Source organism: Candida margitis (assembly GCF_024628925.1).
Source record: "Candida margitis strain CBS 14175 chromosome Unknown scaffold29, whole genome shotgun sequence".
Classification (NCBI taxonomy): Eukaryota; Fungi; Ascomycota; class Pichiomycetes; order Serinales; family Debaryomycetaceae; genus Lodderomyces; species Lodderomyces margitis.
The window spans coordinates 14,629-37,102 of record NW_026261780.1 but is presented as its reverse complement, the minus strand read 5'-3'; the positions used below and the strand labels follow the sequence as shown (position 1 = coordinate 37,102).

Sequence of the window (22,474 nt, the reverse complement as noted above, 5' to 3'; positions counted from 1 at the left end):
AGGTTTTTGACTCCAGAATGTTACTCACAATAGCCCCATTTCACGTGATAAAATTACACAAAGAGGAAATCAATACCATACGAAACTAGCAAAGCTTAAACAACAGTTTACGCGGAACCTATTACACTCACAAGTACTCTAAATATAAGCATTCTTATGCAAATTTCTAATCTCGTAATACCTATTATATATATGAAAACACAAAACCTCGTTCACCTTCATCTCTTTGCTTTCTCTTGTGGGTTACGTTCCTTTTCATCTGCTTCAGTTTCATCTTCACGTTCAGTCACGTCGCCATCATCGTCTTCCTCATCACTTGTACTGTCACTGCCATAATCGCTCTCTGACTCATCCTCTGAAACATCAGCGGTCTGCACACCAGATTGAGTTTTGTAGTCAGGATGGTGACGTTTGTAGTTGGCATTATGAAGTTCCTTGGCCCAAATCAAGCTTCTTGCATACTCCAAGTCTGAATACAAAGCCTCAATGGCATTCAAGACACCGTATTCACGATGTATTTGGCTACTTACACTCTTTGCTTTTTCAATAATCTTCAAGTCCTCAGTTACAGTGACAAGAGCTTTTGCCAATGATTTAGCTGTCAATTTTTTCAAAGCCAACCCAGCTCCCATATCCTCGATCCTTCTTGCATAAAAGAACTGATCACCAAAAAATGGCTTAATGATACTAGGACACCCCGCTTTTAGTGCAGCACCAGTAGTTCCAGAACCACCATGGTGTACAGCCGCATCGACTTTGGGCAACAACCAATCATGTGGGATCGAACCCGCATTGAAGACTTCAGGAGGTAATTCAACCTCCATCTTATTTTTATCCTTGTGACTACCACGATCAGACCATCCTTTATTCAAAATACATCTAACACCAGCGTCTAGAACAGCTTCAATAACAGCTTTGGTCAACGATGCTGCATCCTTGACAACAATAGATCCAAATCCAATATAAACAACCTTTTTCTCATCTTCAGCTGCCTGATTAATAAAGTCCACCAAATCCTGAGGAGGTTTGTAATCTTTTTTACCTTCATCCAAGAACCAATATCCAGTAACCTTGACCCAGTCGGGAAAGTCATTTGCGGGTGGTAATACACACGGCGACACGTTATACAAAAACGGTACCTTTGTCTGCAGCATTCGATACAAGTTTGTCTTGGGTAAGTCCAACTCCCGAACTCGCCATTTGTTTACTTGAGCTTGAATGCCTTTCCAGAAGACATTGTCAAATAACACATAGGTTAAGTAGTTGAACGACCCACCTTTCTTTTGGTCAGGAACCAAAAATGCTTGTGGATATGCTCTTGTTCTAGTCCACGGCATGGTGAATGCTCTAAAGTATGGGATCACCAATGCTTCAGCAATGTGAATACCTGCCATTGCAGAAGGGCTTTCAATCAAAATATCTGCGCCTTGGCACGCTTCCCAACTGGTTGTCAATAATTTCGCAATCCATCCCTTGAATTTAGCTTGTGCATCTTTTAAAAACGTAACTGACAAACTACTATGTCCGACCATAAACGACATCAACTCACTGGGATTACCAGCAATCTCTTTAAACTTTATGTGATGGTCTTTCTCTATCCAGTCTTTGAATTCACCATGGGTAGCTATTGTCACCACGTGTCCTTCCTTTTGCAAACCCAATGCCAACGCAATATAAGGTTGAACATCACCACGTGAGCCAATGGTAAGAAGCGTGATATTGTACGAGGTTGACGGTTTCATCTCGGTTTTGAAGAACGGTGAATCTTCCAACACAATTGGCACATCTAACCCAGACGCCGTTGTGAGACGATCCTCAAACATCTTGATTCTGGCAAGCCCCACTTTCAGTTCAGCAATCTCCAAATCCCTTCGAGAATCTTTTTCTTCAAGTTTTTTCCTCTCGGAGTCGGTATATTCCATTCTTGTCTTGGACAACTCTAAGTTATAATTAGGACCCCATTCATGTGGCTTTGGTCGGAAGCCTTCGTTAGCATGAAGCTTCCCTAGCAATTCTAGAGCAACATTTGTGAAGTCATCACGAGACTTGGCAAATGCAAATTCCAAATCCAATTCTTCGGCTCCTTGCAAGATGAGTTTGGTTCCAGCATATATTTTTCCTGAGATTGGTTCAACGCCTTCAATACTGGTCAGGGGAAGAATCATCTTTGTAGATACCCCTGGGAGCAAACTTCTGAAACATATCTCGTGCTCAGAAACATACAACTTACCATAAACAGGAACAGTCCGTAACAAGTGACAGAAATAAGATGCAACCAATCTTGAATTGTACAAAGAAAAATGCTCCTGGAAATGCTTTAATGCAATTTCGCGTTCCTTGGCATCCGAGACATAGTATTTGTCTTCGATCGTGTAGTGAATAGGAGATGCAGAAAACCTCGCTGTCATATTGGAAAATAGTTTAATGCTTTTACTGAAACCTCGCTTTTTCGATTCTTTCGGATTTGCCAGTATGGAAGGTATAGGAAGTTCATCCATGGCAGTTATAATGTCATGGTAGTCGTTGTCCCACCTAGACGTAGCATCCTTCAAGTTTTTAAACGTCGTTTCAAACGTGATTTCCAAATCTTTGAATACCTTTTCTGATAGACTGTGCGGGAATGAAAGGTGGTCCATGTCTAATCGGCTTATGCCTCCATCCAGCATTACCGAAGAATCATCAGACTTTGCAGATAAGCCGAATGACTTGCCGAACCTCTTAAGCGCCGAACCGCTATCACGTTTCTCCTCTGGAAGATTTGAATCTATTACGTTCTGAACTAAAGCATTCAACGACGGCGACAACGTAGAGTATGACTTTTCCAACTCCTGTTTTTTAGAACCAAACATATTGTGTTTCTCTCGAGCAACTTTATTTGCCTGCTTTTCCATAGCCCCTTCGAAAGATTTGAAAAAGTCTAGACCATTCTTTGGGATCAAGAATATTATCTCCTCTTCTCCATGTTTATTAAGTTTCTCCTTTATTTTATCTCGCTTCCTTTTCTCCAGAGGATCGTTGGTGACGTATTTAATACTTAGGCTCAAAGGTATATCATTTTCTGCGTCATCAATGCCACCCTCCTCTTCTTCAAAAATAGTACGTCTTCTGAAATCGGTGATATTAGCAATAGGAATCTTAACCAACACTTCGCCATTGGTCGTGGCATTATGCAATTGAAAAATCTGTTTCGTTAAATTGTTACACCATTGTCTTGCTGAATGCAAGTTATCACATTGGAACCGATACGTCTTTTTCTTAGAAACCAAGCCAATCCATACAGAGGAGCTTCTCGCTTCGACGTTGTCCTCGGTTGCCCCAAAACCTTCTTGAGAAAGCATTGATTCGAGGTCAGATGGTGTTTCCAGTATCGAGGGTGGCGTGCTGTATCCAGACGTGTACCCACTACGCATCGCTGATCCGGTTTGTGTGCTTTTCAGCGTCGGTGAAGTTGCTTCTTTGCCTTTTTCCTTTGTCAATATCTCAGCATATAAGCATGTTCTCAAATCAATAACTTTGAGCGGAAAGTATAAATCCGTAAAAGAGCTGTATATGGTTAAAGTATCGGTACGAAGAATAGCCCAATACCTGTGTGTTAAAACCGACAGGAACTTCGAGTCCCCGTACTTTGCTGTCTTCATACCCAATGTCCCCTTGTGAATATTGTTGGCAGAATCATCAAAATTCTCCTGATCCTTTGGATCTTCAGTGTTAAATCGCTTAGGCAAGAAGGCAAAATATAACAAGGTCTTTTCAGTCAAATATATATGGCCTTGAAGTATCACATCTTTAACGAGCCATGAATTGAAGTTACCACAAAATATATCATCAGGCTTTAAATCAAACGTCTTTGTCAATCTCTCTGCAATTCTGTAGCGCAACATTCTCCTCGTAGCATTTAAGCGATCATCCAAAGGCTCATTTTGACGATCCTTAATTTTAACAAGAACCCCTTCCTTAATATGATGAGGGTCCAATTTATTAATTACTGATTTCTGGAATGGTGTCAAATGCTCGATTTGATCATTCGTCAATCCTTCTGCCCCTTCACCATCAAGTACAATAGTGTTTTTTCTTGAACCTTTGAGAGTTTCGCCATCTGTAAGGGTTTCACTATTGGTGACAGTGTCATTGTTCAACGTTGAATAAGAAGTGACCTCCAGATTCATTGCTGTTGCTGTCAGAGTAGACTCTGCGTTAGCAAGAAATGTTTCGACTGCTTCTCTTTGTGGCACACCGGGGTCACTTAACCCAGCAGCATCATACTCTTCCTCTTCATCCGTCGAATCTTCAGCTGTTGAATTCTCACCGCTAATAACGCCATTGTGGAGGAAACCGTGGCCACCTCTTTTAAGATAAGCGTTGGAGTGTTCAAGATTAAAGTCTGGTTGAGGGCTTCCAGATCGTGATGTGCCATGTTGTGAAGTTTGAGACAGAGGACTCCCAGGTCGTGAGCTGGGGCTACTTAAACTGGGCAGTAAGGTTCCGCTGGTAGACCCACATGGGTTCTGTCCAGGATTTAAATGATGTGGACGCGATTGGTTGTGGTGATGATGATGATGGTGATGAAGATGCAGCGACGGCTTTTCTTCGTCATAATTATCTTTCTTTCTTTTCAAAAAATTCTCCATTGCCGAAGCTTTCAAATTTCTTAATGAACCAAAACCGGAGCTTAGCGTAGTGTTGTTCATCAACGTTGAGAAAAAGTTAGTATCCATATCACCGAATGGCATAGCAGCGTCCTCTCCCTCGTCCTCGCTGTCTTTGTGGTGGTGCAGGTGACTCCTGTGATCATCTTTTGGCAGAGTTGGCTTGTGTGCTGTATGTGACTCTCTACTTGATTCATGCAGATCATTCAAATCTTTTGATCTGCTTTTATCATGATTGTTGCTTTGTTTCGTTTTATGTTCAATGTGGCCATCCTGGTCATCCACAACCAGTGCCGTCTTTTCATCGGAATCATTATCACTTTTGTTTTCGGGGATTTGCGAATCATTTTTTGTTTCGTTATTCACATTAGACCCTCCTTTTAGTTGTGATATTGGACGATAATTACTTGACCCATGCATGTCAGTAGAACCGCGTAGGGTGCTCAATGAGCCTTGAACGGAATGAGTAGTGGACAGAACTGCGTCTTTTAATGGCATAACTAATTACTTTGTCTAATTAATAAATATACGCAGTGGACTGCAGGTTTGAATGAGAACGCTTCCTAGCTCTTTGAAAGTTGTGTCGTAAGATTGATTTGTAGTAGAGTATTGATTATATATTTCACAGGATAAAAAGATACCTCAAAAATAATAATAATAAAAAAAAGAAAAGGTGGAAATTCAAGAGTTCACAAAAGTTAAAATACCTTTATCATAGGCTGACGATGATAGACGGTGGGCTAGAAGTAGTGACGCCTGAGCTATTCAATTAAGTTTGTCTGGATTGTTCTGGATATCTGGGGAACAAATCCTCAGAGGGCAAAAAAAGCAAGAGCAACTTTGTTCTGTATATTAGTAAGAATTATCGGACTAACACCTTAAAGCCGGTGCAATATTACCATCAACTGAACACTAAATGTAGTTTGATATAATCACTTCAGCCGAGATTGATAGATGAGGCAACCTACAGAGGTTCTCATTTTCTTAGCAATGAAATGAAGTCTTGCTCTGCTGATGCAAGTTGATAAATCTAAACTCCATATAGTCCGAGGAAACGGCCCAAGACTAAAATTAGCCGACTTTTCCAGCACAAAAACTTTTGTTTTGTTGTTAGTCGTGCTTTACTTAGAAGCAAGTAATATGAGACAGGTGTCACTACACGCTATAATCAAGAGAGCTTTTGAACTAGCAACTTTGTTTAAGTTGCTATCGGTCGAGGAGAATTGTGGGGTTCTAATTTTGGAAGTGAGCTTGAGATTCAGTCTTGGGAAAAATAACACACGGAGTTAAGAAACAGTTCGCATGATACACAAAACTGCAATGCGTTCCTTATATTTTATTATGCAAGAGAATAATTATAAACTGTTAAAGCATCAACCGAACTCCCTTTAACTCCTCTTGTACAGGACTCGCATTTCATTCAATCACAAATTAAAAATCCCCATCAGTCTTTGAAGTTCAGATCTCCTAATAAAAGAGCCATTACCTCTACACGAAATATCTTTACTCTTCTCTATCGTTTATTATATACAAAGCACAAGTGCATTCACTCACTTACTCGAGTGTATTTGTTTTCAACAATTTATTGAAATGGCTGTTGCGATTGCTGTGTAGCTTGCTAAAATCACCATCCTCAACAATCTCACCGTTTTCATTGAATACAATTACTCTGTCACTGTTCCTGATTGTCGACAATCTATGAGCAATTGAAATGATTGTCACTCCTTTCTCCCTATTCAACCCTAACAAATTTTTCATAACCTGTTCCTCACTGATGGAATCCAAAGCAGAAGTTGCTTCATCCAAAATTAAGATCTTTGGATTTTTAATCAAAGTCCTGGCTAATGATATTCTCTGTTTCTGACCACCACTCAACTGTGTTGAAGTAGAGGCGCCTATCTTGGTGTCTAATCCATCAGGTAGATTTTTGACAAATGCTATCGAGTGACTCAATTCCAATGCTTGGTCAACTTCTTCGTCTGTCGCATCTTGTTTACCAAAGGTTACATTGTCTCTAACAGTGCCACTAAAAAGTAATGGCTCTTGTTGCACATAGCCTAGCTGTCTTCGGTAATCATTCAAATTCAAGTCCTTGATCTCTATTGGAGGCTCATTTCCCACACTAATGCGGCCACTGTTGGGATCATAAAACCGCAATAACAACTGACTAACGGTGGATTTTCCACTGCCTGACGGTCCCACTAGACATACATTCTCTCCTTCTCTTATATGCAAGTTTAAGTTTTTGAATATCACGTCAGGTCTCGATGGGTAAGTAAAGTCAACATCCTTGATAATTATATCGCCTTTAAGCTGCTGCTTTATTCCAAGATTATTGGAAATTGATGGCTTGTACTCCACCAACTCAAAGACCCTTTCAGCAGCTCCCAATCCTTTCATCAATTCAGTATAAAAGTTTCCCAATCCAAAGACTGATGACCCAGTATAAACGGCATACATCATGAAGCTTGATAAGTCACCGATGGTTAGTTCACTCATACCTATAAGTTTGGTACCAACGACTAGCAATCCAATCATTGTTATATTCCCGAGAAGTCCATTTATTGAGAAATAGATACCCGACAACTTTCCCTCTCTCAATGAACTGTTGAAGATATTTTTAATCTCTTTGTTATACCCGTGTACAACCGATTGTTGTTGCGCAAACGATTGAATAACCCTGACGCCATTCAATTTCTCCTCAGTCACTTTTGTCAATGCTCCGATATTCTCCTGGATCAACCTTGACAAAGCCTTGATTCGTCTTCCATAAAAGAACGACATTGCAATTAAGGGAGGAAATAATAAACTCATACACAAAGTCAACTTCCATGACACATAGCACATCATCGACAACCCCACAACTCCACTTATGATACTTCTCATCCCATCACTGATGTTCATACTTAAACTTTTGGATATAATTTGGGTATCACTCGCAATTCGAGAAATTAAATCACCAGTCTTCATGCCCAGTTTTGTAGGCCCAATGTCAAAGAAATAGGCATCCTGGGCCAAGATCTTGGAAAACAAGCGTGACCTCAATCTTGCAACAAGTTTTTCACCCACTGTCCTTAGCAAGTATATTCGACCAAAGTTTGCACATGACCCAATGACAAATATAACTGATAGCGCGGTATAGAATTGAGTTGGTGGTAAACCAAATATCAATTGCCTGTCATTAGCAGACTTGTTGGCATTGTCTTCGTCATCATCTTCTCTCTCGTCCAAAGGTTTGGCAGTGTCTATAATTTTACCAATGACCAAAGGCAAGGACATAGTGGTTGCTGACGATATTGCTAAACATAATAACGCAAAAAAAATCAATTTCGACTCAGGCTTGGCCAATTTTATTAGCTTGAGTAAATCTTTGAACAATGTAGATCGAGGGGTCTTTTTGGCTTCTGTGGATGGATTGGAAGAAGGGTTCGCTTGTTCATTTGGTGTCTGATGATTGATTAATTGGGGCTGGTCGCTTTTGTTTGTATTGGTAGAATTTAGCCGTATTTGATTCAACACCAAAGACGGTTGAGGCTTGATGAGATGTCGTTGGATGCATCTTGTCACCTGTGGCACAATTGCTCTCTCTCTGGGAACTCTTGAAGCAAGTCCAAACAACTGTCGCCTAAATATTAACATCTACGGGGTTTGATGTATGACGTTGCCGACTCGGTGGACTAATTACTGAAGAAAAAAAAATGCTCAGACGATCTGCGATTTCTCATACGCAGAGAGATTCTAGAACAACGCCGGTCTACAAGCAATTAATTCAATACACTTGGAAACGTTGGGCAACGCTTTAACAAACATTAGATTATAATACTAAAGCTAGTGCAAACAGTTCTACAGCAATCTTCTTGCTCCTATAGGTACTAATTTGTCCTCAAGAGCTCTCCTTCAAAGCTCCCTCTGGACTCTTCCTTCTAAACGAAAATCTGAAACCCACGATGCTTTGCGATCGCCTGTAGTTTATCCAAATCACTTTCAGGCAAATAGGTTGACTTTATTTGCAACACGAAATCCTTTCCGCAATTATTAAACATCGTTGGGCTAAGCACACACAATTTTGTGTAGTTTAAACTCCAGTTCTTCAATTTGGGTAGTGGCTTCAGTAGATCACAAGGCTCGATGATTTCAACGTCATTTTGGTTCATTAGCAATACTTCTAGACTTGGTGGTAAATTGTAAATGAAATCCTTGGAAATATAAGTCAACATATTATTGTTCATATTCAATGTTGTTAGGGTGCTTGGAAATTTTTTCAGCATTCCCCAAACGTCCAAGAAATGTTCATGATTACTGCGTATTAAATTCTCTGAAAGATCAAGCGTGCTTAATGAGCTAAAGTATTGGAAGAGCTTTGACCAATGTGCAACATAAAGACTTCCAATTTCACTCGACTTTATCGTAAACTTGCTGATCTTTTTCGTCAAATTGTGTCGGCTTAGTTCCAATAGTAACTTGATAATGATTGAATTGAGGGAGTCTGGATTCTCGATAAACACCAAATGTGCGTCAATGTGGATATTAATATGTTGTGCATGTTCAAAATATTGGCATATTCTCAGATCGTTTGACCCAAGAAGATGATGAAGTCCATTTAAATCACTAATAAATTGTTGATAATCGGCCGTTTGTCTGGTAAATTTGAATTCGATCAAGTTTGGTCGGACACGCTGAAACACTTTATTTTCAAATGAGCAATCATTCAAGATTTTGTCTTCAAATGCGCCAACAGTGAGTCCATAATCACCAGTGAAGTCAACTCTAGGTGCCCCATTCAGAATCAATAATATTCCACCAAATAGACGTTGGTAAAGTAGAATCAAAATTGGCAGTGCTGACTCAATATTCTTGTAGTACACGATTAGTTCAGTTGTCTTTTCATTGCTGAGGTTCTTGAGGATGTGAAGAATAACCTCGTTAGGTAATTTGAATATTGAATGCATTATGGGTATCAAGGTAGTGACGGTAACTAGAGTTGTGGATTCACTGATAAGAACAAAATTGAAGTAAAAAAAAGGGAAATAAAAAAAAAATTGATGGATGATGCTGAAAAGGGAAAAAAAGTCTTCCTCAAAGGCCCGCCTCCGACATTTCAAAGCTTAGCAAATCACAAACCTACAACGGCTATTCAAAATAGAGCAATAACGAGACATTTAAAATCTCAGTAATAGTTCTATAACCACTATGTTTATACTCAACATATCTATACACAACTAGTCATTCTAAGGGAAACAGCTGAAATTTCACTAGTATATTACATGATCCTAAATGTTACCAGAGATGAGCGTATGTCAGGATTCATCTTGTTTATCATTCCTTATGATAGTACGATCCATAGTTTGCTTCCACTCGTCCTGAATCCGTCCCTTCTTCGTCCATTGGCACATCGTTTTCTTCAGCCAACTGGCCCAACTCAGGTTCGTCCATCATATTTGCATCTAACATGTCCAAATCCTTATCAAACTTTAAATTGTCCCAATAGTTGTACCCCAACTCCTTAAAAGTCTCAGTTTCTTCTTCAATCATTTTATCATCTTTCTTTGCCTGTCGTTTTTCCTCCTTCAACGATAGTCGCTTGATCTCCAATTTATTTTCCTCGTTGATAATGTTTCTCAAGTCATTCCACGATAAGAGCCCATCTCGCACCAATTGGATAATTTGCTCATGATTCTTGAACGGTCTGATGGATGAGTTATTCTTTGTGTTGTATTTTCTGATAAATCGGTTAAATAACTTGACAAACCACTTCTGCAATCGATACAAAACAAGAAATCGGTAGTTGTACCACGGTATGACTTTCAAGCCTGATGTAATAATATTTTGAAAATGGTTGACGATTCTGTCATTTATAAAAGAGTCGAGATGTGATGAGGTGTAGCTTCGAGGCGCAGGCTTGGTTTTAAATATTCCTCCACCAAGCGGTGACTTAAAATTGGGAAGAAAGTACTCCTTTTCCTTACCATTACTCGACGAACCCGCTGGTTTATTCTCGTCCAATTTCAAATTCTTAAATAGCGTATCCAATTTTATACGTTTTCCTGCCCGATCATTAATGCCTCCATTGTCGCTGTCATAATCAGTATCATAGTCAAGGGCATGTTTTTTACTGGTCATTACTCAGTAAAGGTCCTTCTTCATAGCTTTTTATTGGAAAGTATAGAGCACTTGTGGGTGAATGCTACCTTCTGAGCAAAATCCAGCGCAATTCTAGATGATTCTCTTCGCGCTTGATTTTCAGTGTCGTAAACTATTTGACCGAGAAAATAGACACGACATTAATTAGCAGAAGAACTTTTTCAGAGGTAAAACTCATGAACAGTCATAAACAGTAAAACTATCTGGTAGGCATATCCCGTTAACAATCATTTGCATTAGGAGCTTCTCCTGAGACAGTCGAAGACAGCAGACATCCGTCAGGTATTATGTTGAACTCCAACCTTTGAAATTAAAGAAACTGCAATGAAAAAAAAGTCTTATTTACGTCACTAGTCGCTTTTCTTCGTGCATGTACTGCACATTGACGCAACCATTGTCAAAGTTTGCTAAAGGTAGTGTGACCGTAAAAAGCGAACACAGTGCACTGCAAGGTTCACTGTAATAGCGGAGCTAGATCCGTTGCGAAGAGAATTTCACAATCGCGCCGGCTTTAAATGTAGAAGTAGTGGCGCCCATAAAACGATTTGTACGACTGGCCCCCCTGATTGTCTGGGTTGATATCAAAGATCTAATTCTTTCAGGTACAGGCTTGGAAATTTTTCTCGTCCCCAGGTGCAAAGTATCACAAAGGAGTGGCTGAGTCGAGAATGGGAGACAGTAGAAGAGCGCGTTAGTGTGTGTACCTGAAGTGAAGGCTATGTCAAAGTTTCCCCCGTATTGTGAACAACCAGCATAATTTACTCGTCAGAGCTAAAACGTAAACAAAAATGAAATTAAACAAAGAAACTTTGTTCTTTAGTTTTTTCGTGTGCTTGATAATAAAAAGTAAATAAAGATCCACTATGGCTCACAGCCACTATGCATTCACCTAAATTGCTACAGAAATCTATTGTTTTAGGCTGATTCGGACGGACACAAATGAAGGCGTACCCCTTCCAGGTAAACAATGCAAAATCGATGCACAAACTCTAAAGCTCCCCAAATTTAGGGGCCACAGCCAAATGCCAGTAGTGTGGGAACCATGACGTGTACCAAATCACTATGGAAACGTTTACCCCGAGAACAATAAAGCCATAGTTTGAAATGGTGATTTCGTGTTTAATGGAGGGACCACAGCCTTCTAGTTCAAACTTTATAAAAGGGGATCGATCTGCTTCTTCAAGGTTTGAAATTTTTCGATCGTCAACATTAAGCTTTATAACAGTTACAGGTTTACAACAATATACACACAACATTCGCAATAATGAGATATTCCACTATACTATCATTCGTTCCATTGGCTATTGCCGCAAACAATAATGTGGTTGAGCAAAAAAATGTCGAGGCTGCTGCAGTTTCTGGCGCTGAATCTGTTGCTAGTGCTGCAACTTCAGGTGCTGGTGCCGCAGCTAGTGGTGCAGCTTCAGGCGCTGGTGCCGTAGCTAGTGGTGCAACTTCAGGCGCTGGTGCTGCAGCTAGTGGCGCAGCCTCAGGTGCTTCAGCTGCTGGTGGTGCTTTAGAGACCGAAGGTGCTGCAGGTGAGAGCGGTGAAGAGACTGGTGCTGAGGAAACTGGTGCTGGTAGTGGTGCTGGTAGTGGTGCTAATGCCACTGAATCAGGCGCTGGATCAGAAGAGACCGATGAGGGTTCAGATGCAACTGAAACTGGATCAGGCTCAGAGGAAACTGGTTCTGGCGGTAGCGGTAGTGGCTTAGGAGGCGGATCAAGTGCTTCAGACTTGGGAATTGCTAGTACCGGAAGTCAAACCAAGAGCAGCAGTAGCGGCAGCGAGTCTTCAGAATCAAGTGACTCGTCTTCATCTGGTTCAAGTGGCAGCTCAGGTTCATCTTCTGCTAGTGCTGGTGCTAGCTACTTAAGTGCTGGGGCTTTGGCCTATGTTGCCGCCATCGCTTTACTTTAGATTTAAAAGTTTATAGTTAGATACTAATAATTTTTCGGTTCTTTATGGGTAAATAAAGTCTATGTAAGTCGTCTCCTTGTCCTATCGTTTCTTTTATCGTGGAAGCTGAAAACAGAAAAACTGACTGCTTTATTTTGCAGCATTTTGCGAGGACAATTTTTTGTTCCTACAGTTTTTTGGCTGCAATCACATGCAGACATTACTCCATTCTTGCAATTTCCTTTCGCAAGTAGCATACAAAGTGCGCAGCAATGTCTACGAGGAGCTTAATCTGAGGTATATAAACCAGACATGAGTGCATGAAAAATATTAAGAAGCTTTTTCTTTTTTTTGTAGTACAGTTTATATCGTGGACAATGAAAGTATCATTATTAGTACCAATCGCATTAAGTGCAACCACCATTGCTGCTCAAGGAAGCACTGTAATTGTTGGATTCACGACAACTATCATCAATCCTGACGATCAATCACCAGGTGGAGAGCAGCCTACTCCAGTTCCAAGTCCCCAATCGCCAACCGGGGTTATTGTTACCCCAACAAATGGAGGTGGCGAAGGAGAAACAATTACTGTTACTGACAGTAATACCGGTACTGGCACTGGGTCTGAAGCACTGGATACTGTGACTGTGACAACGGATGTCACTACAGGAACAGAGGGAGCTGGAGGAGCTGGAGGAGCTGGAGGTCAAGCAAATACTACCACTGGGCAAGCTACCTCACATGCTAGTCACAATGAAACTTCTACACATGTTAACGAGACGGGGACAGGAACAGCCACTGTGACACCAACCGAGTCCCCAGCAACTGCGACTGGCGGTGCCGTTGGCTTGGCTGCAGGTGCTTCCTTGGGTTACCTTGTTGCTCTCTTGTTTGTTTAGTGGAACACAGGCCCATTGCTTCTGTTTCTCAACTTCATTCGTTATATCTAAGTTTAATATGAATTCCTTTTGAAAACCAATTTTGTACATGTATAGGGTTTTGTACATTTTTTGATAATTTAATGCCGGCTTTTTATTATGAGTAAATAGTGAGGGTGCTTACCCGGACTGCAAATTGGAAGAGAAAAAAAATATTTATAGAAAGATGGAAAAAATCCATCCCCTAATTGCAAACTTTTTCTTTCCACAGTGTAAATGAAAACAATTCATAAATGGTATGTGGAGATTTTACACTACTAGTGACATATTTTGGTGTCTATTCCCTCATTGTTTATGATGAAAACCTTACTCAGCTCACTCAGAGTCTACGATGCTGATAAACTGTATTCCTAACATTCATCAATTTATCTGAATAAACAAAAGTATAGAGAGGAAAATAAGATGCTAAGAGATATATTAAATCAAAATACTAACATCATTTACTTAGGCGATATGACTGGACTCTTTGGCCTCAAGTCCTCAATCTCACTTGTTTGAGGTACTAAAAATTGAGCCGATAAACTTGTGTTTGCACCAGTAACGTTTTGTTTATACTTGATGACCGATTTAGCATGCAATTCATCATTGTATGTTTCAGGGTCAAAGTTGTTGATCAAAACATCTGGACCAAGTACAACCCACCCAGGCCGTAACTTGACGTGAGTCTCAGGACCCAATTTCGATGGAATTATATGCAATCTTCTATTGGAATTGGAGAAATTTTCAGCGACTTGGTAAATTTGTGCCGGACATGCATTGCGACCATGTTTTGTAACGGTTGAAGGGCTTTCGATCTGCAAGTCGGTGTCGATATTACAATGGATCAAATCGTTGTCGGTTGATCTTCTAACAGTACCGGTGATGCACATCCAGCAATGCCATTGTTGTTTTTCGAACAACGACTTCTCTTCGGCTGTATTAGCCACATGCGGATAGTAAGGTGACTTGTCGTTGATTGGCAAGAATATGAGTTCCTCTGATCGTCTAAACTTTTTGTTAAAGTTGTCGTTGTTGAGCAATTTAGTCAACTGCTGAATTTTCTGCGTTGTTGACCATATAAATAAGAACCCAGGCTTTGAACACAACTTGTAGATCGGTAAGGTGTTCAATACTGGGAGTATGAATTGGTTATCGACTAAAGCACCAATCATTATCACATCAAATTTGAGGTTATGCTTCTCGATCCAATTATTTAATGTAGGAACAATCTTGTCAGTGGAACAACGAACACCAAATGCCTTTGTTGCATGCTTTTCAACTTGTTGTCGCTTTAACTCGTGTAGTTTATTCAATTTGGGATACCCATCAAGTGGATTGATGACATTGCGAATGAATCTCGTAGCGTACTCACCTGAATGAATGTAATGGTTGTTGTAATCAATGGGCTGCAAAACCCCCTTCGCATCCTTCTTTGCTTTATCTGAAGATGTTAACTTTGTTGATTTAGTGGTGACCGTTTGTGAGGATGATAATGATTTCTTGGTTGATGTGGATGTTGAAGCTCTTGAACCAAACTTGTTGTATGAGTACATAGTCACGCACTCTTCTTCATATGTGGTACGTGTAATCTCTTTTGCTGAAAGTGAAAAAGACAAAAAGTAAACCCTCCCAACAGAAGAAGTAGGCCCTGAATTTATAACAGTTAAAGCCACAGCCCTGTTTTAAGCCAGTCTCGTGATGAAACAGATTGTAATCGTTTACTATAGTGTGGAGTCTGGGCAGGTGTCAAAAAAGTGTTGTAGTGTGTAATTTAAAATATCTTTGTATGGTTTCAAGCTTTTACTTACACAAAACCCAAAAAGTGTACAGTAAAGTATTGATGTATGGATCTACCTATTGTTTCATATAATTTTGTACCAGCACTTTTTAAATTTTTGCAATCAAATAGCATAACAGTAATACTATACAAGTATCCTCTCTAACTTTTATCAAGAGATTGAAGTAACACTAATGAGACTAGATGAATTGCGTACTAAGCAAAGACGAAACTATGACATTTTTGTTATAAAGCATCACTTGGATAAGTTGACTAAACCCATTGATGAATACATTGACAACGTATGCTTCTTCTAACATGATTTGACAAGCGTGAATCACAGTTTAGGTACTAACGACCCACAAGTTTTATCTTCCCAACTCCTCATTGAAAGAGCGCAAGAGGGTGACAGATGTATTGATTGAAAAACTAGGAGAATTAAAAACGCTGGAAATCTGCACCTACAACTGTACTATTCCATACATGCTCGAACACGAATTTCCGATCAGGTTAAGCAGAGTTATATCCAATGATAAGCATTTATTTGAATTAGTTACTTACTTTATCAAGATGTTGATTGCTTATATAAAGTCCAATGATTGTCTGAAGTTCTTACCAGTTATTGCAACGATTTTGACAAATCATTTAACCACCTTCACCAATCACACATCATTGGCTCCTTACCAACTACCATATGCCAACAGACTAGTGAGTGAAGTGTTGAACATTTGTAACTTTCATGGGGATATTTTGGCTATCTGGTTAAACAACATCGCTAGGATATCCGACAGTAACCAAGGTATACGTCACCATCCAATTAATTTACTCCCACTTCAACAGATTATCGACAACTTTCTCATAAACGAGTTGGAAACATTCAAAACTACAAACTGGGAGGATTTCGTCAAGTTGAGTAATCAATCACCCGAGTTGAATCAATATTTATGCTCACAACGAATTGACATCTTTGATGATATGGCCAGTTTGTACTTTTTCCCTTCAGAAGAGTATCATTTGTTGCATATATCAGTGCTTGAACCAGTATTGAGTGCAGTTATTAATGCCATGGAAGAATCAGGTCCTGAGTTGGGCTCCCAGTACTTCAATAAATTCATCACCATGTTCAAAAAACATTTGAACTTGTCCATGCATAATGATGATTCGGTTATATTCATGTTACAGAGGTTATTGGATTTAGGAGCCACGAAAACATTGGGTCGATTGGTTGACGACTTCACTTTCCAGTTGTACTTGAACGACAAACTTCAGGATCATCGAAAGTTGGAACGGTTCATTTATGTTTTGGCAGATGTGTTGTATAGACAAGACCAATGCTTTTTGAAGTTGCTGAACAGCAAGGACGGAACACAATTTTTGAATGTCAAATTAACCTTCATCGACCACGTACGAAAAAAAGTCATGAGGATTCATAATAGCGATGCCCAACCAGTTTCTCAAAGGTTCGCCGAGATATTGACACAATACTCAGCGTCACTTGGCGATTACAATCTTGATAACCAGAGCCCTTTGATTTCGCTGTATTTTCAATCATTGTTGCAATATTTCCAAAATAAACCCTCCCTTGACACGTCATTAAACCATCTTTCGTTAATGGTGTTTCTCAAATTCAACATGCTCAATAACGCAACATTTATCGAAATCATGCACTATCTAATTGTCTGTTTTGAGATCTACCAACTGCACTTAAATTTTTATGAAACGTACCAATATGATTCGATTGAAGTGCTGAAAATAGTGGCGCAAAATGTGGTCCTACCTAGTTGCGAAATCTTGAACCACTATGGAATTGAGCAGCACAGTCAGTCTATAAATTATGTTGCCTTGCCAATGCAGTTGGATTTGTGTCGCCAGCTCATTACTGATTTCTATATTTGCTGCAAATTAAAAGGTGATAATTAGCTAGATAACCACTTAAACTATTCACAATAGCTTCCTATTCGTTTCGTAAAATTCATTATCTCATTATACTATTTGCCATTGCTCTCACATCGACGTAAATAATCCACCAAAATTTTCTTGTGCAACACTCCACAACAAGCGCCATCCTCCGTATTCAACAACACAATGACCCGATTACCTATACGTTCAAATATTAAACTAGCGAAACTCAACTGCGATTCCTCACTAATGAAAAGTGGGTGGATGTCTACATATGGCGTGAGATCGGTTAATTCATCAAGCGCCAGTGGATCATCAAGCGATGCTGCAGATCCGTATGTAAAGTAATCATTACCCTCGTCTATTATAGGTTGGTGTACTGTGGTTGTCGGACCGTGGAGCAATTTACAGTAGATATCACCAATCTCTCTTTGCGTGACTCCACATTCATCCAAATACGCATTAATTCTATCGAGACAGATTTCTAAATCAGCAAAGTAAATGAGGCCCTTGCATTTCCTGTTCTTGATGATTGGGATACCTCCATCTAGTAAGCTGTGGTTGGCAAGAATGCAAAGTTTTTCCTCAAGAACAGTAAACGAAACATAATTCAGATCAGTCAAATCGATGTAAATATTATTACCTTTGTCATTTGTGTCGGAGTTGTACTTATCAGGAGCAAACGCTAGCCCATCGTCAATAATATCAATCACTCTAACCCTTGGATCAACTGGCTCTGAGTCTGATGCCATAAATGGGTAGTCATTATTGATCAACACCGATTCATAAAGTGAGTTTTTCTCCAACAAACTTCCAGACCAATTGGCAACAGAAATAGCAATAGCAATGGGTAGCACATAAGTGTATGACGATGTCAATTCAAACATAATGACAACAATGGTGATGTTCATTCGCGTCACTCCGGCCATAAATGCACCGGCAGATATCATAGCATATATGCCCAAATCAATACAACTTCCAGAAGACGAGTTTTGCCCACATGCAAATGACCCAAACATGTATGCCATTACCCCACCGCTCAAATTTTCATCGCCGTTCTCAACCCCAATGCTTATCCACTGAATCGCCATGGCAAATATCCGACCAAACAAAGCACCAACGACCATTGAGGGAACATATATACCACAGGGAACCTTCATTCCGAACGTGACAAAAGTTAAGGCAATCTTGACGAAGAATGCAAACGATAGTGACCGTATCTCGTGCAAGTATTCGCGACCCGTAGTGGGACACAATGACCGGTCCAATTCCCGGCCCGAGCATGAAGTGGCGAGGTCCAAAACTAATTCCGAAGACGCTTGTTTGGTGTAAGGGTTCCAAAAGGTAACCAAGCCAGTGACTAATGCAATAAGACCAACTTCGAAAATGGGATTCTGTTTGATGATGCTGTGTTTTCGAAACACTTTTGGCCACCAATTGATAAACTTGACAAAACATGCGCCAAAAACGCCGCCTGCAACGCCCAATACGACAAAAAGCACTGATTCAATCGGCTTCCAATCTGAGTAATATTCAAGCTCAAACAACACTGTTTTCCCAGTACCATATGGATCCCACACTTTTAAGAACAATGTCGATATAATGGCACAAAAAAACACTTGAAACAATTGATGATTTGGTAAATGGTTATTGATCTCTTCCAAAATAAACAAGACACCACCTAGGGGCGAGCCAAAAGCTAATGCTACTCCAGCAGATGCACTTGCTGACAATATTTGCTTTTCAAAGAAATCATTGGTGTAAATAAAAGGAAAGTATCGTGACATGATGTTTCCCACACAGGTCGCCAAATGAACGTATGGTCCCTCTTTACCCAATGACATGCCTGAGGCAATCGCCAACACTAAAGCCACCGATTTTGTGAAAAGAGTATATACACCAAGAAAGCGGCGAATAACAAATCCCGAGAGAATTATTTTGACTTCGGGCACACCCGACCCCATGGCTGTGTAGAGTACACGCTGTTTGATCTGTGTTTGAGGCACTTCGAGATGTGGTTTATATGTGAGTTCTGTACTTGTTTCCTCTTTTTCAATGCCAGTAGTGATTTTAGTTTTCAATGTGACTACACACGCAGCAACTGCTAAAACTATCGTTAGTGCAACATAGATGATAAAATCCCACCGAATTATATTCCAAAAGTACAAGTTGTGAAATAATTGGGACCAGCTAATCCAATTGGGACATTGCGGATCATCAACAGAAGCTGAATGGAAAACCGTCTTGTTATTTTGGACCACACCAGCACAGCATGATACCTGACTAGCGAACCAGTTCGACTTGCAGTACCCATACTTGAACCCTACCAATAATATCTCAACTTTATCAATCATAAATGCAATAAGCGAAAAGAATAAGCCAACTAGTACAATCAATATCCATTTCCCTAGTATGTAGTATTGTTTCTGCAAGAATGATATCTGTTTATGGTCAGTGTAATTGTCCAAGTCATTTGTTTTGCCGTATCCAATCCATTCATTTTTCTCCAACGAATAATTGAACTGATTTCCTTTAAGATACGCCTTTGCCCAATCTATGGTGGTGAAGTCATTGTAATAGTTTCGCAGCGATTGTATAGGGTCCAATAAACCGTTCCGGATGTTTGAAATAATGGAGTTACTAGCTTTTGATGTACGTAAAGACGTTAATTCGTCGTTGTCGTCATCAACATCGATATCACTTTGATCTTGATCAAGTAATTGGCTATGGGTTAGGTTTCTTTGAGAATGCTGCCTTTTGAATACTTGCGATCTTATGTTCAACCTGTTGACAGACTGTTTCTTTCTTGGCAGGACAACGTGTCTGGGAACTGATGGTGTTGAGGGAACGGTAGTGCTTGGTCTGAGTGATTGCGACGGACAGTTGATAGATAACGTAGGGTAGTCAAAAGAACGAGCTGTCTTTAAATTTGGTTTGTTGTGCACAGTGTGAGATGAATGTTGCGCCGCAAAAGGCGATTGTTGTGGGTTGTCTAAGTGACCTACATGAAAAGATGATTTGCGGTAATTGTCTTTACTCTGATTCATTGATGTTGCTTGGCTTTTATGTGTGGTGGCTATCTTAACCGAATACTATCACCTTCAAAGATTTGAGTTGATAAGATTGCGTGTCCAAATTGTATGCTATGTGATAAGGTTGTTTACGTTTTGATGCTGCCGTGCTGCTATTATTGGCGAGGGGAGTAGGGACCAAAAGAAAAAAAAACAAAATAGGTAAACAATCTAGACGATGTTACGTCATTGTCTAAAACAGAAACATTACTTATCGAAACACAGTGACCGTCACTCCATAAGGAAGTCAATCGCTTATATTCTAGGGTTAAGGAAAATAAAGGCTTCTTTATCAACCTGAGACGCTGGGCCATACCTTTGTGCTTAGGTAATACATTGGTTAATGCAATGATAACGAGGGTTATTCCACGTTTGTTCTGGATAAAAGTTTTCGATTTTCAGATCACCCAATAACTGATAACTCAGTTAGCACATAATAAATCTATTCAATTTGAAGGCATAAGTTCAGGAGAATGGAACACCCCTATTTCCAATGGATCGATCGTTTTACAAGTTTTATTTTACCCGGGAGAAACTCGGTGTATGGAATTGTTCGGAGTAAGTTGTGGTACAAAATGGTGTTTTGTAACCCCTCTACAAGTGCCGGAAATGCTAAACAAATTAGGCAATTTTGGACGGAAAAAGGAAGAACAACAATCCTGAGGTTTGATGCCATATTTAAATTACGGCAGTTGAAGCTAGTTCCCGGAACCATGCCGTACGTTGATATGACAGGTCTTGTGACTTGACCAAGCTGGAAGACGACCCAGCTGGAAGAGAAAAATCTCTTGAGCAGCTACTGAGCTCAACTCGTAAGCTGAGGTTTGTTTTGTCGGTATTTACTTAACACGTACTTTTCGAAGTGAGGCAGATCGCATATCCAACCAATTAACGCAATGGAATATGTCAAATACGTTCACCATAGCCACACTTGATTGGACTTTACACGATTTTTACACAATAGGTGCAGATATCAGTTTTACGAATGCTTTTGTATTTTCAAAGTAACAAACCCGGAACTATCCTATATATATTTTTTTATGTCTTTTCGGAAACGGTTAATTGACGTGCCTCTTTATCCCATTCTTTCGGAATTAAAGATACAAGTACAGGCTGACAATAACATTTGCAGTTCTAGCCCCAACAAACTGTCAGCTGTAGAGAGTGTAATATAAACTAGTACCGCAGTTGTGGCCAGAATTTTGTCCTTATTCTATCTGCTACAAGGATGATACACGAAGGGCTCACGCCCCAGACTCCCGAACTGGACTTCCCCAGTATTAGTGCCAATACTAAAAAAGGAGAAAAAGTTTTCTCCTTGCTTTCGTTCTTTTCTATTCTCCATTTTAATTGAATTCTTCCCCACCTTTTTTCTCCTTTGTCATTACTTTATTCTACTCATTGTTTTTTTCTTGTGGCATCGGTTAAATAAATAAAATAATTTGTTATTTGTTATTTGCCGATCAAAAATTTTCTTTGCCCTACCCCAGCCAGTAAACCCCGACACCCCTTAGCAGGGACATACAGCCCATTTACAGTTTCGATGCTTTAGCAGCTAGGTACAATCCAATGGTTTGAGTTTGAAGAATATATAGAACTATATATATATATCCATATATGTATCTAAGTGCTGACTTTGTGTGGTGTTGTTTTTCCAATTTAGGAACATTGTAAAACTTTCGGAGTCAAAATTTTTCATCGCGCCATACATGGACTCAGCATCACTAAGTGATAACTACCATTATACTAACTGAATTCCATATTCTACATGTATGAGATATATGCGAAATATATATATATATATATATATATATAGACATCCCCAGAATTTCTTCACTAAATTCCTCTTTTGTTTTTCCTTCCCTTGCCTTTTCTTTCCCTTCATTCCACTTATTGTTGATCTACATACACAACCCCCTTAGTGATCTTCTCCACCCTCCTCCCTATTTGCAGTTTATAATATAAAATTATAAACTTTTAGTACAACAGATTTAGTTTATTGTCCACCACTCGATATAAAAGTCTCGGAGTTTTCCGTCACAAAAGAAATTACAAAAAGTATTTAACTGTCTCCACCTACGTCAGTACAGTTCTCATTATCTTCCACAAGCAATATCCTTAAA

The 22,474-nt window shown here is 39.7% G+C and overlaps 9 protein-coding genes across 9 annotated transcripts; 3 read left to right on the top strand and 6 right to left on the bottom strand. All coding sequences in view use genetic code 12, as the record gives it.

Annotated features, from left to right (window-relative positions):
- Nucleotides 1-218: 218 nt before the first annotated feature.
- On the bottom strand, nucleotides 219-5,144 carry UGT51C1 (Ugt51c1p; the record flags this gene model as incomplete). Its single annotated transcript, XM_051813613.1, has 1 exon — nucleotides 219-5,144. One exon carries the CDS (start codon nucleotides 5,142-5,144, stop codon nucleotides 219-221), a length of 4,926 nt encoding a protein of 1,641 aa, XP_051672733.1.
- Nucleotides 5,145-6,200: 1,056 nt separating this feature from the next.
- MDL1 (ATP-binding cassette permease) lies at nucleotides 6,201-8,285 on the bottom strand (the record flags this gene model as incomplete). Its single annotated transcript, XM_051813612.1, has 1 exon — nucleotides 6,201-8,285. The coding sequence occupies one exon, from the start codon at nucleotides 8,283-8,285 to the stop codon at nucleotides 6,201-6,203; it is 2,085 nt and encodes a 694-aa protein (XP_051672732.1).
- Nucleotides 8,286-8,569: 284 nt separating this feature from the next.
- On the bottom strand, nucleotides 8,570-9,595 carry CANMA_001625 (uncharacterized protein; the record flags this gene model as incomplete). The annotated part of the gene is made up of 1 exon (XM_051813611.1): nucleotides 8,570-9,595. One exon carries the CDS (start codon nucleotides 9,593-9,595, stop codon nucleotides 8,570-8,572), a length of 1,026 nt encoding a protein of 341 aa, XP_051672731.1.
- A 367-nt stretch (nucleotides 9,596-9,962) lies between these two features.
- Nucleotides 9,963-10,766, bottom strand: CANMA_001624 (uncharacterized protein; the record flags this gene model as incomplete). The annotated part of the gene is made up of 1 exon (XM_051813610.1): nucleotides 9,963-10,766. One exon carries the CDS (start codon nucleotides 10,764-10,766, stop codon nucleotides 9,963-9,965), a length of 804 nt encoding a protein of 267 aa, XP_051672730.1.
- Nucleotides 10,767-12,051: 1,285 nt separating this feature from the next.
- PGA23 (Pga23p) lies at nucleotides 12,052-12,708 on the top strand (the record flags this gene model as incomplete). Its single annotated transcript, XM_051813609.1, has 1 exon — nucleotides 12,052-12,708. One exon carries the CDS (start codon nucleotides 12,052-12,054, stop codon nucleotides 12,706-12,708), a length of 657 nt encoding a protein of 218 aa, XP_051672729.1.
- Nucleotides 12,709-13,064: 356 nt separating this feature from the next.
- On the top strand, nucleotides 13,065-13,586 carry PGA22 (Pga22p; the record flags this gene model as incomplete). Its single annotated transcript, XM_051813608.1, has 1 exon — nucleotides 13,065-13,586. The coding sequence occupies one exon, from the start codon at nucleotides 13,065-13,067 to the stop codon at nucleotides 13,584-13,586; it is 522 nt and encodes a 173-aa protein (XP_051672728.1).
- Nucleotides 13,587-14,065: 479 nt separating this feature from the next.
- Nucleotides 14,066-15,157, bottom strand: KAR4 (Kar4p; the record flags this gene model as incomplete). Its single annotated transcript, XM_051813607.1, has 1 exon — nucleotides 14,066-15,157. One exon carries the CDS (start codon nucleotides 15,155-15,157, stop codon nucleotides 14,066-14,068), a length of 1,092 nt encoding a protein of 363 aa, XP_051672727.1.
- A 418-nt stretch (nucleotides 15,158-15,575) lies between these two features.
- Nucleotides 15,576-17,301, top strand: CANMA_001620 (uncharacterized protein; the record flags this gene model as incomplete). Its single annotated transcript, XM_051813606.1, has 2 exons — nucleotides 15,576-15,683; nucleotides 15,748-17,301. The coding sequence occupies 2 exons, from the start codon at nucleotides 15,576-15,578 to the stop codon at nucleotides 17,299-17,301; spliced, it is 1,662 nt and encodes a 553-aa protein (XP_051672726.1).
- A 68-nt stretch (nucleotides 17,302-17,369) lies between these two features.
- GEF2 (Gef2p) lies at nucleotides 17,370-20,327 on the bottom strand (the record flags this gene model as incomplete). Its single annotated transcript, XM_051813605.1, has 1 exon — nucleotides 17,370-20,327. The coding sequence occupies one exon, from the start codon at nucleotides 20,325-20,327 to the stop codon at nucleotides 17,370-17,372; it is 2,958 nt and encodes a 985-aa protein (XP_051672725.1).
- Nucleotides 20,328-22,474: the final 2,147 nt, after the last annotated feature.